General features: G+C 40.8%; 1 protein-coding gene across 15 annotated transcripts in view; it reads right to left on the reverse strand.

Annotated features, from left to right (window-relative positions):
* Positions 1-17,904, reverse strand: part of Spag9 (sperm associated antigen 9) — a 150,131-nt gene that overhangs the window by 27,146 nt on the left and 105,081 nt on the right. For 14 of the 15 annotated variants that reach the window (XM_078042249.1, XM_078042244.1, XM_078042247.1 and 11 more), the window contains 8 exons: positions 17,623-17,753; positions 15,478-15,534; positions 14,215-14,388; positions 5,706-5,835; positions 4,591-4,680; positions 4,178-4,345; positions 3,567-3,738; positions 108-326 (listed from right to left, as the gene is read on the reverse strand). In XM_078042249.1, the coding sequence (XP_077898375.1) occupies positions 108-326; positions 3,567-3,738; positions 4,178-4,345; positions 4,591-4,680; positions 5,706-5,835; positions 14,215-14,388; positions 15,478-15,534; positions 17,623-17,753 (1,141 nt within the window). The remainder of the gene's footprint in view (positions 1-107; positions 327-3,566; positions 3,739-4,177; positions 4,346-4,590; positions 4,681-5,705; positions 5,836-14,214; positions 14,389-15,477; positions 15,535-17,622; positions 17,754-17,904) is intronic. The other variant, XM_078042248.1, reaches the window with a different exon arrangement.

The raw sequence follows: 17,904 nt of genomic DNA on the forward strand, positions 1-17,904 counted from the left end.
TCTTCCCAGCTCTTTCATTCTTGCAAATTTAGGATCAACAAGTCCCTAATGAGGCATCTGGGATAGGATCAAACTCCACAACACATGGTAGGTAAGAGCAGACATACCTGGTGGTTTGTCTATCACTGGTGAAGCACCATTGGTACTAGGAGAAGTGGCAGTTCCTGTCACACCTTCTGTGGAGCAACCAACCACTGTGATGCCTCCCAACAAGCTATCTGTCTCTGCTGAGCTGTTGCTTGTCATGCTTCCACATAAAGATGCTTTGTCCACCTGACCAGATTCTGAAAGTTCTTCTCCTGCAGGATAGTCTGTTTCTCGGGCTCCTGGAAAATAAGATAAACTTTAATAGTTAAGTAAACTCCTATAAACAGCACTTTTTTTCCCTCCATTAAAGTCACTTGAAGCTTAAGGTGAAAATGTGCAGGTGAACTCTAAGATACCATCTCACTCCAGTAAGATTGGCAGCCATTATGAAGTTAAACAACAAGTGCTGGCGAGGATGTGGGGAAAAGGGTACTCTTGTACATTGCTGGTGAGACTGAAAACTGGTGCAGCCAATTTGGAAAGCAGTATGGAGATTCCTGGGAAAGCTGGGAATGGAACCACCATTTGACCCAGCTATTGCCCTTCTCGGACTATTCCCTGAACACCTTAAAAGAGCTTACTACAGGAATACTGCCACATCGATGTTCATAGCAGCACAATTCACAATTACTAGACTGTGGAACCAACCCAGATGCCCTTCAATAGATGAATGGATAAAAAAAATGTGGCATTTATACACCATGGAATATTACGCAGCACTAAAAAATGACAAAAATCATGGAATTTGCAGGGAAATGGATGGCACTAGAGCAGATTATGCTTAGTGAAGCTAGCCAATCCCTAAAAAACAAATACCAAATGTCTTCTTTGATATAATGAGAGCAACTATGAACAGAGCAAGGAGGAAGAGCAGGAAGAAAAGATCAACATTAAACAGATACATTAGGCGGGAGGGAAAGGGAGTGAAAAGGGAAATTGCATGGTAATGGAGGGAGACCCTCATTGTTATATAAAATTACACATAAGAGGTTGTGAGTGGAACGGGAAAATAAACAAGGAGAGAAATGAAATACAGTAGATGGGGTAGAGAGAGAAGATGGGAGGGGAGGGGAGGGGGGATAGTAGAGGATAGCAGAATACAGCAGTCACTAATATGGCATTATGTAAAAATGTGGATGTGTAACCGATGTGATTCTGCAATCTGTATTTGGGGTAAAAATGGGAGTTCATAACCAACTTGAATCTAATGTATGAAACATGATATGTCAAGAGCTTTGTAATGTTTTGAACAACCAATAAAAAAAAAATTTTCAATAGTGGTTTAAGAAAAAAAAAATACTCTATTTATTCACATTAAAAAAAAAAAAAGAAAATGTGCAGGTGATATAGGGACTTAAATAACATTGCCAAACTGGTAGCATTAAAAATAGGAAATTGACTGAAAAAGTAAAATAATATAGCTAAAACTAATGAAAATTTAAAAATATAAAAATATAGCTATTAAGGCGAGTGCACATAAAAAACATGAAATGTCATGTTCTTTTTTTTAGAGAGAGAGAGAATTTTTTAATATATATATATATGTATATATATATATATATACATATATATATATATATACATATATATTTTTAGTTTTCGGTGGACACGACATCTTTATTTTTACTTTTTATGTGGTGCTGAGGATCGAACCCAGCGCCCCGAGCATGCCAGGCAAGCGCGCTACCACTTGAGCCACATCCCCAGCCCCAAAAATGTCATGTTCTTAATTAAATCCATACCAGCCATGTGAAGTTTAAAACAGTCTGACAGTATGTGACATCAAGCCAGCAAAAAAATTTTTAAAAGGTTTTTTTTAAATGAATGAGATTACTATTTGAAATATGGATTATCTATTACTATTAAAAATTAAAACCCTGCTGGATGCTGTGATATACGCCTATAATCCCAGATACTCAGGAGGCTGAAGCAGGAGAATCACAAGTTCAAAGCCAGCCTCAGCAACTCAGTCAGGCCCTAAGCAACTTAGCAAGACCCTGTCTCAAAATAAAAAATGAAATGGGCTTGGGATGTGACTCAGTGTCCTTAGTTCAATCCCCAGTACTAAAAAGAAAAAAAAGAAATAAATAAATGTCCCTAAGTATATATACATAGTGCCTTAAGAGATTAATACATTAAAAAATTAAGCATTTACAAAATAAAAACAAACCTTCTCCGCTTTATTTAGAAGATTTTTTTATTCATGTAATACCAAAAATTTAATTATAATGAAAAGTACAACCAGGAGCAATGACACACACCTGTAATCCCAGTGGCTTGGGAGAGTGAGGCAGGAGGATCCTGAGTTCAAAGCCAGCCTCAGCAAAAGCAAGGTGCTAAGTAACTCAGTGAGACCCTGTCTCTAAATAAAACACAAAATAGGGCTGGGGATGTGGTTTAGTGGTCAAGTACCCCTGTTTTCAATTCCCAGTAGCACTCCCCACAAAAAAAATACAAGTCAGTGACATTATTTACATTCACAATGTTGTGTAGCTATCATTATTATCTATTTCTAGATTTTCCATCATACCAGATATATATATATATATATATATATATATATATATATATATATTTTTTTTTTTAAGTTATAGGTGGACACAACATCTTCATTTTATTGTTATGTGGTGCTGAGGATGGAACCCAGTGCCCTATGCATGACAGGTGAGCGCTCTACCTCTGAGCCACAACCCCAGCCCCAGATTTTTTTTTTTTTTAATACTGGGGATTGAACCAGGTGTGCTTTACCACTGACCTACATCCCCTGACCTTTTTATCTTTTTTGTTGAAACAGGGTCTCATTGTAAGGATGTTATGGACTTTTTATTTTTTTAAATTTACTTATTTATTGGGTACCAGGGATTGAACCCAAGGGCATTTACCCACATTCCCAGCTCTTTTTAATATTTTATTTAGAGACATGGTCTTTGCTGAGTTGCTCAGGGTCTAACTAAGTGCCTGAAGCTGACTTTGAATTCTGCCTCAGCCTCCTGAGCCACTGGGATTACAGGGTGTGTGTGACTGCACCCAGCCCTTTTAATTTTTTTTTTTTAAATTTAAACCTTTATTTTATTTGTTTATTTTTTTTATGTAGTGCTGGGGATAGAACCCAGGGCCTCACAAATGCCAGACAAGCACTCTATACCACTGAGCCACAACCTCAGGCCCCCTTCTAAATTTTTTAACAAATGTCTTTAACATCATATATTTAATTCAGAATATTAGAACACCTTCCTTTATTATTTAATATAAATAGCACCCTGTCCTTTGACTCCCATTTATCTTCTCATATTTCATTTTCTTCACAGTATTTTCACTATCTGAAAATATCTTGTTTATTCAAGAGTTTCTAGTTAATTTTTGGTTTTCCCCAACTAGAACTCCATGAGAGCTAGGCAGCCAAATGCAATCCTGCCTGGAAGCAAGTGTGGAGAATGGGAAGAGAGGGAAGAGAAGAGAGATACAAGACTCATTCTTACCTGGGACACTTGCAATGCAAAGAACGTGAGAGTTGCAAACAGTGAAACTGTCAAGGATGTTGCCTGGTTGAATAGCATCAATGATGATAACTTTTGTAGCTGAATGAGTGCTGGTACAGATCCAGACTTGACTGGATAATTCTTCATGACTTTTTAACTCCTTCTGCTGTTCCTAAGTAGGCAAAATGAAGAGAATGAATGTTTAAGATCATAAATATGTGCAAATATTCATAAAGCTGTGCTATTACAATAAAAGGTAATATTATTTCAAATTTATTTCCAGGTAATTTGGGAAGGTAAAAATACAACCACTTGTCAGTATCAATTACTAGACTAAAAAGTAGTTGTGAAAGTGGATCAATGATTAAAATACTTTATATCTTGATTGTAGTGGTGGTTGCATAGGTGTATACTTTTGGCAAAACTCTTTGGACCATAGTCATTTCAAGGATATGCTTGATTATATATGAATAACACCTCAAAAAAAATTGGTTTTAAAAGGGTAATGGGGGATGGTAAGGAAGGGCATAGTAACCACAACTTAAAAAAACTTGTACCCAGAAGTAAATTTTGGATCAAAAAGCTAAACTAATAGTTTCGTAAACACTTACCTTAAGTTCCTGATCTAACTTATCTAAACTACTCTGAGATGCACTTCGCTGTTTGCTGCCTTCAGTATCCAAACCAGCAACATCTTTGTAAAATACACTTGCTCCAACAACAGAACCACCATCTCTGGTCTTCCCACCAGATAGATTGACTCCAACAGCACACCACAGCTTCTCAGAAAAAAAAAAAAAAAAAAAAAAGGTATTATTGTAATTTTCTCTCTAAAAATGTTTAAAGTGGTTCCTTTTCTTAAAACAACTAAGGGTGGTAAATTAGATATTTAATACACTCTAAGACGACAAAATGAATAATAATCTCACTGCAGAGGCAGTGTTTAAACTTTTCTGGTTTTATGAGGAAAGAAAATCTATCTAAAGTTTAGGGAATACCTGCTTTAGCTTCACAATTAGCTTACCTTCATGGATGCATCTTTTTCATCTAGAGGTCTGAGATAGACAGGCACAGGCAAATTTTTCATCTTATTTTCCCCTTGACCATTTGTTACCTAATGGGGTGGGGGAAGGAACAAATTAGTAAGTCTTATCAAAAGTAAACTTCTAATAGAATCACTGAGACATGGGCAGGCAATGCTGTTATACATTTGCTCCCTGAAATCAAATTCAGGTTCATTTTGTTATTCTTATTTGAAAAGTCAACAGAAAATCAAGTTGCAATTAAAAGAAATAAACAGGACACTAGGATACTATTAGTGCTCAGAACAAAGGCACTAATTTTCATATATATACACATGTGTGTACATGTGTATATACAAATGTGCTGAGTCTCTTAGGGGTATGGAATATGAAGTAGATAAAATTCTTGAAAACCTGAACTAGGCTTTAGTTAATTTGAAAGGCTGGACGCCATTGACTTCTTACACTTTTTAAACAACAAACACTTTTTAAAAAATATTTTTTTAAAAATTTGTTCTTTAGTTTTAGGTGGACACAATATTTTATTTTTATGTGTGCTGAGGACTGAACCCAGTGCCCCATGCATGCTAGGCAAGCACTCTACCACTGACCCTGGCCCCCAAATATTGTTCTTTTAAAAAAGAAAATCTTCAAGTCAGGTGCAGCGGAGCATGATTATAATCCAGTTACTCAGGAGGCTAGGGCAAGAAAATTCCAAGTTCAAGGCCAGTCTCAGCAATTTAGTGAGACCCTGTCTGAAAAAAGACTGGGGATGTAGCTCAGTAATAGAGTACCCTAGGTTCAATTCCCACTACTACAAAAAAATAAAATAATAAAAATAAAAATAAATAAAATCTCCAAGCATTAAAACAGCTTATTCTAGTTAAGGCAGAACCTTAAGTTCCACATTCTTCGAACCCTTTTTTGACCACACCTCTTCTCAGACTCAGGTATTTCATTTGCATTCTAGGGCACTACAAAATAACCTGAAAACCCTCATCACGTCCCTACATGCTTGCCAAGTCTACGCAGCAAGAAATGAACAGGTCTGTGATACGTATTCCAAATTCTTCACACCCAAGTACACTTCTATCACTCACAGAATTTTGCAACTTACCTGTTTATACTTCTGAGGCAGACTCCAGCCAAAAGCTTGCACTCGACCATCTTCCTTCTGAACATGTGCCTTTACCTGACGGTACTGTTCTCTCTTTTGTTCTCTGCGAGAGGCTAAACTAGCTTCAGTTCTAAAAGGAAGAGATTTCCTATTTAAATTAAGTAAATGTTATTAGACAAACAACAAAAATTATTTGATTTTTTCTGACTACAATAGCTCTTTCAAAAGTGTCATACTTCCTAGCATATGTGAGGAACTGGGTTTAATCCCTAGCACTGCATTTAAAAAAAAAAAAGTTATACTGGTCCTTTTATATTTGTGTAGTAAAGCTTTAAAGGGTTAGTAAGCAGCCTATTATACTGGATCATTAGCCATCAAACTTCTATCAGGTTATAGATGCTGGCCATATAAAAGGAATAAATTTCTAAGTAATTTTGGCTCTTCTATTTTTGTTGTTGTTTATTCAATAAACTTTTACTGAGGATATTCTACAAGTGACTAAAAGATCACTAAGTCAAAAACTGCTCAGGAAGATAATATAGATTAAATTTAGATTCCTCTAATTTCTTTCAGAAGAAAAAATGCCAACAGACTTGAGTAAGCTTTGGCACTATGGAATAAAATATAACAATAATTCTGAAAACAATTTCTCTTCTTTAGGCCATTAAAATTTTTTGTGAAGTGACTTGCTGTGTTGGGAATCACCCTGGCTCCAAAGACTAACTTCCCCATCCCCCAAGAAGAGCCGTCTAATGGTGAGCCCTGCTGGCTCACATGATCCTTACCCTCCAATCAAAAAGCACCCCATGCCAACTGTCAAACCACCCCTGGCTCTATAAATATGCAGAGCTGTTCCTCAATAAACGGGCATTGGCTCCGATGACAAGCCTTGTTCGTTCTTTCATTGGTGCCGAAACCAAAGAGGGGAAATGCCTTGCTGCTCAAGGGCCCCCTCTCTCAAGGCTTGCCGTCCTGGTCTACTCTTTCGAGTGCTGTTTACAACACCAGATCTTTAGTAGGTGAGTTCCCCTATTGGGTATCCAACTTCAGATGGGTTACGCAGGGGATTTGACTGTGATCGACCGACAAACCTCTGACGCCCAATCTGGAGGACAGAACGCACCCCACCACGACCTTCATGGTCATGGTGGACTCTCTGGAACCCGGTTCATGAGTGGGAGGTACTGAGGGGTGGAAGAACAGGCACTCCCCTCCCCCCTCCCTCTCTCAACCACCCTTGTCCCTCTCCTGACCTATGGGGGCCTCTTCTTCCCTCCCTGCAGACTCCCCCCTTATTAAATTCTGCACATAAGATTGGCCTTACTATCAGTTAGACAATCAAAGTCAATGGCCCCCAGGAGGATCCCTAGATCCCGCAATTCTCAGAGATCTGTTTAACTTCTGTGGGCGCTCGAAAAAGTGGAAGGAGTTCCCCTATGTTGAGGCTTTTTCTCTTCTTCATTCTCACCCCTACCTATCCGGCAGATGAACCTCCTCCCTACCGACCTCCCCCATTGGCTCTGTCTACCCCCTCAGGTGTTCCCCCTGACTCAGCTGACATCTTTAGTTCCCCCCAAACTAGGTCCCGCCCCTAGTCCCACAAACCATGGCCCCTTTGAGAGGTTGCTGGACCTGAGGGCATTATCCAGGTACATGTCCCGTTCTCTATGAATGACCCCATGCAACTTGGGCAAAGGATGGGCTCATTCACCACAAAAGAGAGTTTCAAAAGGGCCCTCCAGGCTTATAGCCTCACTTATATGTTATTGGCTAACATTCTCCTTCTTGAGGAACGTACCAGAGTCTGGGAACTTGCCAGAGCCCATGCGAATAAAACTCACCAAGTTAATCCCAATCACCCTCCGGGGCCACTTGCTGCCCCCAGATCAGACTCCCAAAACCCCAGATGGCCGTCATGTCCTTATGACATATTTCCTCTGGCAGAACTACCCCGACATCTGGGCCAAACTAAAAAAGCTCAAACAAGACCCTGCCACCCCCAAGACTGAGAAATTTCAGATGCTCGCCCAGGTCCTGTAGGGTGCTTCCTTGGGTCGCCGCCCATCACTGAAAACCCCCCTGGGCGCCTGCTTCAAGTGTGGCAAGGAGGGACATTGGGCCAGGGCATGTCCTGCACCATGCACTCTGTGTACCCCATGCCCTAAATGTCAACAACAAGGTCATTGGGGCTCTGACTGTTCTAGATCTCGTAGGAGGCCTATGGCCAGGGAACCCTCCGACCTTCTGGGCATGGCAATCAACTGACAGTGCCTTGGGTCCTTGTCCCTGGCCATAACGATCAATAGACAGAAACCCAGGGTGCGGATTCAGGTGGATAGGTGCAAGGTTAACTTTCTCCTTGATACCAGAGCTACCTTCTCAGTCCTGACAGAATTCTGGGGGCAAACAGTGCCATCCACCTCTCCTATTGTCAGGGTAGGAGGAAAGACCATCTATCCAAGAAAGACCCCTATTACTCTGTTCCACAGACAACTTCCCAACCTCTCAGATGTTCCTATTATGCCCCAAATGTCAAATTCCTTTGCTTGGCTGAGATATTCTCTCTAAATTCAATACAATAATCAATATACGGGCTCCAGTCAGGCCCCAGAATCGACCTGTTCATCTTTTCTGGCCCTTTTGGCAGAAAACTGGCCATTCTGCTCCATTTATGAGGCTGACATGAAATACCATACTAACCTAGTTGATCCGATTGTATGGGATACCCACACCCCCTCCACCATTTCCTGATTATTCAGGACCTTCTTAGCAAGGGGTACCTCCACCCTGCTCATTCCCCTTACTCTCATACTAGCGGTAAAAAAACCCCAATAGGTCCTACCTACGACTCATCAACACTTCCATTAGGCCCATAAAGTTCTTCTGGGCCTACATCCTTTGGTTCCCAACTCATACACTCTGCTGTCTCAGATCCTCTACACTGCCACCCACTTCTCTGTCATAGATTTAAAGGATATCATTTTGCCTTTTACTTGGACTGTCCTTCCTCAGGAATTTTGAGATAGTCCACACCTCTTTGGACAAACCTTGGCCTCTGACCTCCAATCTTTTCACCCCCCAGTGCCCCAAATCCACCCTCTTGCAATATGTTGATTATCGTCTGGCAAATCTCTTTGCCCACGGGCGGAGAGGAAAGCATCCCCCCCACAGCCTTTAAGGCTCAGGGACTCCTTCCTTGGGCAGATTCGAAAGTCCTAGTCCTCTCAATTTAAGACTCGGCCACTAGAGAGACACTTATCTTCCCCTTCCTCTCTCTTCTTTCTGGCCCTGGGAGTATCTGGCCTCTCCAGGAGGGGTCCCGAAAAGCCTTGGCCAAGGTCTCCCAAGACTCTGGCTCCATCCAAGATGAGAGCTTCGATTGTCAGGATTCGGTGACGACCAATCTCTGCAGCTCGAACCTGCCACTTAGGCACTCCTGATTTTTTGGCTTAGCGGGGACACCCTTTTTGCCAATAAATCAGTTTCCTCCTTCTCTTGTGTCCTCCTTACATGGGTAATGTGTCCTCTCTGCTGGTTGACTCTCCCCTACAATGCCTCTTGGATCAAATATAGCACTCAGGTCTGGCCCACTTATCCCTTAGACAACCAAAGCAGATGACCTCTTTTTGGGTCCCTGGATCCCTCCATTCTAAGAGATCTCTTCCAGGCTTTCTTCTTGCTCTGATCCAATCCTGCTCTCTGCACCTCTTGCAAACAAATTCTTCTAGCTGTCCAAAGGGCACTCAACAGATGACAGAGTTCTCCTACTTAATTTCTTGGCCTTAAAGGGATATTGGGCCTCTCCACAAAAGGCCCAAATAGCATGTATCTAGGGTTCTCTGTCTCTCAAGGGAAAAAGGTCATTATTGTGTCTATACCTACACCAAAGACCAAAGATGACTCTCCTTCTTGGGTTTGGCTGGGTACTTCAGGGCCTGGAATCTGGCCAAGGGCCCCCAAGATGAACCCCTACTCTCAGTGGTAGGGAAGCCCTTCATGCCTCAGAGCCCTAGCAGCGGCCCATGACCTCCTGAAAGAAGCACACAAGCTTATCTTTGGCTCCCTGATAACCATCTCATCTCCTCACCATTAAAGGATTTTCTCACTTACAAGGGGGCTACAGTCATTTCCTCCTTCCAGGGTTCTATCCCTCCTTGAAAATCCCTCCATCTCTTTTCAACCCTGCTCTCCATTAAACCCTGCCTCCCTCTTCCCATCTTCTCACTCACAATATCCCGTCCACAAATGCCTGGAGGTATTAGAGACAATTTTACCCTGCCCTACCACCATTTCTGAGGGACCCCTGCCCTCTTTGGACCTCATCTGGTTCTCAGATGGTAGCTCCTTTATATACAAAGGGGTTAAAGTAGCAGGGTATGCTATTGTTTCCCTCTCATCCATCATAGAGGCAAAAACCTCTCCCACCCAATACCACCAACCACCAAGCTGAACTCATAGCTGTCACAAGGGCATGCGAGCTAGCAGAGGAAAAACTCTCTCCCTATATAATACGTCTTCCATATCCTGATCTCCCACGCAGCCATTTGGAAAAAAAGGGGGCTATTGACCACCAGAGGGACGGCAGTCATTAATTCCACACTTATTTCTGGCCTACTACAAGCCTCCAGGCTGCCTTCCTAACTGGGAACAATCCATTGCAAGGCCCACTAAACTGACTCCTCCTTTACTACTATGGGGAATTCCAAGGCTGATCAAGCGGCTCAATCAGCCGCCCTACAGAGCTTTACCTCCTCTCCGCTACTCTTCATAACCACCGGGGATCGGCCCAAAGATCCCCAACAACTCAGTTTCTTCACTCTCTATTCCATTCTATTCCACAGAGTCTTACTACTTCCCTTCATTCCTTTTTCACCCTTTCCTGCGTGATAAGACTCTCCTACAACAGATCACTTCCGCTTGTCAGATCTGCCAGAAAACCAATACCAATACTCCATTAAAACCTAAACATTTCCCTTCTCATCAGGCCCGCGGTCATACCCCAGCTGCAGACTGGCAGATTGATTTCACCAACATGCTCCGAGTAAAAAACATCTTCTTGTATTGGTAGATACTTTTTCGGGATGGGTTGAAGCCTTTCCCACTTCCAATAAACGGGCCTCTACTATAGTTGATCTATTGCTTACTCACATAATCCCCCGTTTTGGGATGCCCACTTCTATCTAATCAGATAATGGCCCAGACTTCACCTCAGAGATAACTCAGGGACTAGCTCACGTGCTATCACTCCCTTGGCATTTCCATTGCCCTTACCACCCCCAGGCTTCCAATCGGTCCCTTATTGCCCACTGGGGGAAAAGCCCCCTCTAAAACCAAAATGGAAGGGCCCTGCTCAGGTGATTATGTGCACACCCTCAGCAGCCAAACTCAAACAACCTAATAACCAACTTACCCCATGATTTCCAGACTTAAGCCTGGCCCTCCTACACCTTCATCAGAAGAGCTAATGATCGTCACCTGTCATTAAGTACTCTTGTCAATGCTCCTCCTCATTTCTGGCCCCTCTTGGGTCCTCTCTTTGCCCTATGTTGAGGATTCAAGGCAAGTGACCCTAAGGGCCTCCTCCAGCCAGATCCCCCCACACTTGCTTGAATCTGGCCGTTGTGTGTTGTCCTTCTGACAAACCACTTAGGTGTCCAGAGCATGGTGACCCCTGAATAAGTGTGATCATAAGAGAGCACTTTACCAGTTGCCTTATGGGCCTAAGGAGAAACATGTGTGTTTTATTTACCCTCCCAGTTTCATTGGGATGTAACTGGTGTGCAGGACCCTGCACATAGTTGGCACGTAAGCTTAGGCATGTGCACATGCTGGTGTTCCCATCACCACCCTCCAACAGCTTTCCCATGCCTGGGTTCCTGGTGAAGTTGTTTCTTCCTTTTGTTTATATCTACCCCTACCTGAGTTATCTTCAGTGAGTCCATGACTGTCCTGGGAGGCAACTTTAGCTCTCCTTGGGTGAGGCATTGAGTGTGCTCTGGTCCAGCCCACCTGCTCTATCGTCACTCTGTCTTCCCCTATCTGAAGTGCTCTCTAAATCCTTCCTTTCCTCAACTTCTCCATCCTGTGTGGAGGTTGCCCTGTTATGGTGATCCACATGCCCTGCTTCTGAAAAATCAAGGTGCTTCTTTGGGTACTATCCGTTTGCCAATAGAAGAGTGAGGAGCTTTGGAGTCTTGAGCTAGTTACAGGCTTTAATGATAGAGTTTCTGCTTTTCCTATGTGTATGTGTGTGCATGTCTGAGTTCAGTTTTAAGTTCCCATGGGAAGAAGTCACCATCTTCTGATGGTAGCTGGAGTGTACATAAGTACCACTGAGACTCGCTGCTCAGACTAGTGGTTAGCTGAAGCATCTATGCCAAATGTGATAGCATGCACTTAGTATGTCCACCTTCAAGTTTACACAGGGCTCCAGAGGGCCTCCCAGTTTCATAAGAATTCCAAGTATCAGTATTTAAAGTTGAGGTGTTTCACATAAAAACCTGGAGAGATCTGACTGCTCTCAAAGAAAAATATGGTAGCTGGTACACCCAGGTAGGAGAAAGTTTGAAGAGCAGCCTTAATAGAGAGGAGAGGGAGCTAGATTGGACTAGGAATGAAGAGTGGAATTGAGGGTGTTAGGTGCAGGACAGGCTGGTCTGCAGGGCCTGCAGGGCATGCCAAACAAAGTTAGCTGACCTCTCAAACCCTCTGTCTGATTCTATATCACCTGTTTGCTTCAAGCCCAAATGCCCAAGCCTCCCGGGTTGAACACTTAACCCCTCTTGGGCCAACAAGGCAGCTTGCAGACCCAGAGACCCCATTAGATTTGGGCTATAAAAACTCCCTGTGCCTGTTCCTTCCCCCTATCATAAAGTTCATTCAGACTCAGGTGGGTAAAATTTCTAATCAAGCTTTTAACCAGCTTCTTCTCAGGAATTACCAACTCCTGGCTACTGATGATACCTCCAGTCGAGACCTATGCAGAATGGACTGATGTCATCATGGATCTGTGGTGGCAAGGAACCTTTGTTGATACCTGTGGGGGCTCCTTACTTCCTTCCTCTTTCTCCCACACTGCCCCATTTCAGCAGGAAGCAGCCAGAATGAGTTGACACCCATTCTCATTTAATAACAAAGAGGGGGAATGTTGGGAGTTGCCCCAGCTCCAAAGACTAACTTCCCCATCCCCCAAGAAGAGCCATCTAATGGTGAGCCCTGCTGGCTCACATGATCCTTACCCACCAATCAGAGCCCTGCTGGCTCACCTGATCCTACCCACCAATCAGACTAGCCCTGCTGGCTCACCTGATCCTTACCCTCCAATCAAAAAGCACCCCATGCCAACTGTCAAACCAACCCTGGCTCTATAAATATGCAGAGCTGTTCCTCAATAAATGGGATTTGCTCTGACGACAAGCCTTGTTTGTTCTTTCATGCTGTGTTGATCACAGTTAACAAATCTACCCATACACACATCAGGCATTTTACAAATATATGAAATATAATCCTAACACCTTTGAGATATGTTAGACTCATTTTTCAGTCAGAGAAACTGGGGCTCTAAGATGTTAGTCTGTCTAACATATTAGTTTGTCTGTATATATCTAAGCAGTAAGAGAAAAGTTCAAATATTTAAGAAAAACAATTATATGTAAACCTTTAGCCAGGCATGGTGGTGCACACCTGCAATCCAGTGTCTCAGGAGGCCAAGGCAGAAGGATTGCAAGTTCAAAGCTAGCTTCAATATCTTAGCAAGGCCCTAAACAACTTAAAGAGACCATGTCTCAAAACAAAAAATAAAAAGGTGCAGGTTGCAGTGGCACATGCCTGTAATCCCAGCAGCTTGGGAGGTGAAGTTCAAAGCCAGCCTCAGGAAAAAAGAAAAAGAAAAAAAAAGACAAAGCAACTCAGTGATACCCTGTCTCTCTCTAAATAAAATACAAATCAGGGCTGGGGTTGTGGTTCAATGGTCGAGTGCCCTTGAGTTCAATCCCTGGTACCAAAAGATAGATAGCTAGATAGGAAGAATAGATAGATAAGGGCTGGGGATGTAACTCTGTGATTAAGTGCCCGTAGGTTCAAATCCCAGTACCTAAATAAATAAACGTTTAGTATTTCTATTAATATTTATCAATGTCATACCAACAAAATTGAGGCATGCAAAAAAATTCCCCTTATGAAAACTGTGAAATGCAATTTTCTTTTGTTTTACATATTTATTTTTTTAGCTGTAGTTGAACACAATATCTTTATTTAATTAATTTATTTATTTTATGTGGTGCTGAGGATTGAACCCAGGGCCTTTAGGTAAGCAAACTACTACTGAGCCACAACCCCAGCCCTGCAATTTTCTTAATAAGTGCTGACCACAAGTAATTAATGGTAGACAAGTTATAGAAATAGTGTCTTTAGGTTTAACTGAATCCTTATAAAAGGTCTAATAAGGGGCAAGAAAATTTGAAAATGTTAACTTATTTTGGTCATGGCCATTCATCTAGAAAATACTTACTCTTCACTAAGGAAATCAAAAGCTTTGGACTTATCCCCAGGAAGCTGAGATAAGGTGCTGCTTCTTTTCTTGACAGAAGGAGTAACATGAGAGGTGGGTGCATTATACTTCAGATTAACAGGTGGTTCAGGCTTCTTTGTTGTATTACTTGAGGAGCTGAAAAGTCGGCTGAAACTAAAAAAAAAAAAAAAAAAAAAAGTGCATGTCTACCACTTTTGCTGTGATAAGAATTCATAATTTTCCACAAACTTTTAAGCTCAAGAAAATTCCAAAGTGCTTTAACAAGGCAATGAGGTTAGAAACTGGCAAAAACAGTCTTTGTAGTCACACACTGTAGCCAAACTCATATTTTCAGGGAAAAGAAACTACAGTTTAGGAAGCCAGACCTGTTCTTTAATTAGCAATTTCTATAATGTGAAAGGGAGAAGTTCTTGAGTATAGGGAGCTTCTACTGAATGAACAAAATAAAATCATTGCTTTGCTTGCTCCTACTTGGTGAATTTAAGAGTAGTTGTTAAGCAGCAAGATTAGGCCTCATGATGTGAACAGCAGCTTAGTACACCAGTTCTAAAAACAGTCTTATAGTGAAGTATTAGAACATACATTACCATGTTAACAAACATCTTATGTATTTTCTAAGTCAGCTCAACTTACATTTCTTTCAGGTCCACATTTTAAAAATTTGATGTTTCCATTAAGTTTTTAATTTAAATTACTTTCATTTAAAACTTGATGTTTCCATAGCAGACTAATTAAAAGAGGGTTTTTTAAAAATTTCTTTTTAGCTGTTGGTAGATCTTTATTTATACATGGTGCCGAGAATCAAACCCAGTGCCTCACACATGCCAAGCCATTACACTACAGCTGAGCCACAGTCCCAGGCCCAAAAGGTAAGTTTTAATCATAGCATAAATATAATTCATATTCAACACATATACACACTAATCAAATCCCTCAAACACCAACTTTCTCATCTTCACATCTTTCACAATCAATAAATGGGTAACATTTAATGGAGATCAAGGTAATTATCAGCTTTATAAATAGTCCCCCATTATTTTATTTAATTTGAGAGAGGATTCCATCAAATGCATAACCAACATGATGCAGCTTACGATAGCGTATTTTTTTGTCCTTCAATAACAGCCTTACCGAGTTGGCATGCTATAAAAAAAAAATTCAGTTTAGCTATTTATCTCCAATTTTTAAAAAATCAACTATAATCTTCCTGTTTCAAAGTGCTAATAGCCTTAATGTACTTACAACTGCCAGATGCTTGACCTTTTTTTTTCCTGCATGGCTGGATTTTCTCGTGATGCCCTATATTAAAAAAAACCAATGGTCATCAGTTAGGTGTTCTGCTTTCTGAAAAACAAAAGACCCAAGAACTTCACAGGATACACAGTTAAGTCCAGTTAAGTTCAGCAAGTAGTTACTTTGATCCACCATTAGGAAGTCAATCTGTGAAAGTGAATAAAACTAGATTAATAAAATACCATCTCTCACTCAAAGAGCTTAGTCTACTAACTGAAGATTATTATCTGTGTTGGAGAGAATAGCCAATATGCCTGAAAGTTAATATTTAAACATTTTTCCATTTCATTTTTTTTTTAAAGACATGGTCTCACCATGTTGCCAAATTAGAAACATCTTTTAGCTGGGTGCAAAGATGCACACCTGTAATCTCAGTCACTCAGAATACTAAGGCAAGAATATTGCAAGTTCAAGGCCAACCTCAGCAACTTAGCAAAGCCCTAAGCAATTTAGCGAGACCCTGTTTCAAAATAAAAAGAGCTGGGGATATGGCTCAGAGGTAAATTGCCCTGGTTAAATCCCCAGTTCCTAAAATAGAATAAAATAAAAAATTAAAAACAACTTTTAGCTAGGCATGGTAGTGCTTGCCTGCAATCCCAGTCTTTAGGGAGGCTGAGCAGGGGCCTTCACAATTTAGTGAGATTCTGTCTCAAAATAAAATATACATTGTGTGCATGTACTAATACATAACAACAAATTCCACTATTATGTACAACTATAATGCACCTATAAAAAATGACAGAGCAAACAAACAAATAAATAAACAGGGCTAGGATATAGGTCAGTGGTAGAGTGCCCCAGGGTTCAATCCTTCAGTACTAGAGGGGGGAAAATGTCTTTTCAACAAACAAGAATAAGCTACCATTTCCTTTTACTCATTGATTATATCTTGGCTGTGAGAGTTAAAAAACAGCAATGAAAAACAGACTCTGGATATATGTCCTCAGTTTTAAAAATATTTAACATTTACCCTCTTTACTAAATACTACAGTTAAGAACACTCTTCTCAGGTTAGATTCCTTGTCCAATAAATAAGAATAACTTACCATAGGTACTATTTCTATTATTGCTATTATTAGTAAATAAAAAATATAGGTATATTAGTAAGCAACTAATATACAAGCATTTCAAGAGCTCTTGCTAAATTAAAGGAATACTGTTAGTGAGAATATGACAATTAGATGGCAGAATTAGGTGAGATTTGAAACCCAATAAAAGACAATACTGCCAGGTATGGTGGTGCATGCCTTTTATTTCAGAGACTCAGGAGGCTGAGGAAGGAGGATTGCAAGTGTAAGACCAGCCCTCAGCAACTTAGGCCCTGAACAACTTAGCAAGAGCCTATCTTGAAATAAAAAATTAAAAGGGTTGGAGATGTGGTTCAGTGGTAAAGTGCCTGTGGATTCAATCCCTAGTACCAAAACCCAAAAGATTGCATAACAAATTTTGATCTTTTCTTAACACTATGAAAGTAGTATCAGTTTCTTTTTTTCTGGTGTGATACTGGGGACTGAACCAGGGACACTCAACCACTGAGTTATAGTCCCAGCTCTTTCTATTTTGAGATATGATCCCATTAAGTTGCCTTGGTTGGTCTCAAACTTGTGATTCTCTTGTCTCATCCCAAGTTGCTGGGATTACAGGCATGTACCACTTCAGTGAGCTCAGTTTTTACATTCTTTTGAAAAATGACCATCATTCCTGAGTAGTAACAACTGCCTTTTACAGATTGTGGGAGCCTCCTGGAAGATTCACAGTGACTCAAAAGATACCTTTTCTGATCACTTTCTATTACTAATCCAAGTATTATAGTCTCTCCTAGTAAACAGAGAAAATGATATTTACCCTCAAGGGAAGACTTGTTCTGAATGAAAAATATATAGATTTAAGAAACAATGGTAGGAAAACAAAGTACTTCTTTTTTTTTTTTAATATTTTTTTTTTAGTTGTAGATGGACACAATATCTTTATTTATTTATTTTTATGTGGTGCTGAGGATCAAACCCAGTGCCTCACACGTGCAAGGCAGGCTCTCTACCACTGAGCCCGAGCCCAAGCCCCAGCCCCAGCTCACAGAGTACTTCTTATACAAACCGAATCATCTCTGTCCATCGAACAGCTTCTTGAAGCTCCATTAATCTCTCCTTATACTGGTTTCTTTCCATGAGAACACGGGCCATTTCTACTCTAGTAAACCGCTTCCTCTGAGCTGTGGGTATATCACTCTATAATGACAAGAAGACAACAGATCACTTCAGGAGCTTATTTTTGGTATTAATCTCAGATTTAAGTAAAATCTTCCAAGTTTTTAAACATTCCTTAATTTCTCATCTAATAAATGAGAAATAAAACAATGAAAATTTAAATAGTTACTTA

Source organism: Ictidomys tridecemlineatus, chromosome 3, assembly GCF_052094955.1.
Source record: "Ictidomys tridecemlineatus isolate mIctTri1 chromosome 3, mIctTri1.hap1, whole genome shotgun sequence".
In the NCBI taxonomy this organism is placed as follows: Eukaryota; Metazoa; Chordata; class Mammalia; order Rodentia; family Sciuridae; genus Ictidomys; species Ictidomys tridecemlineatus.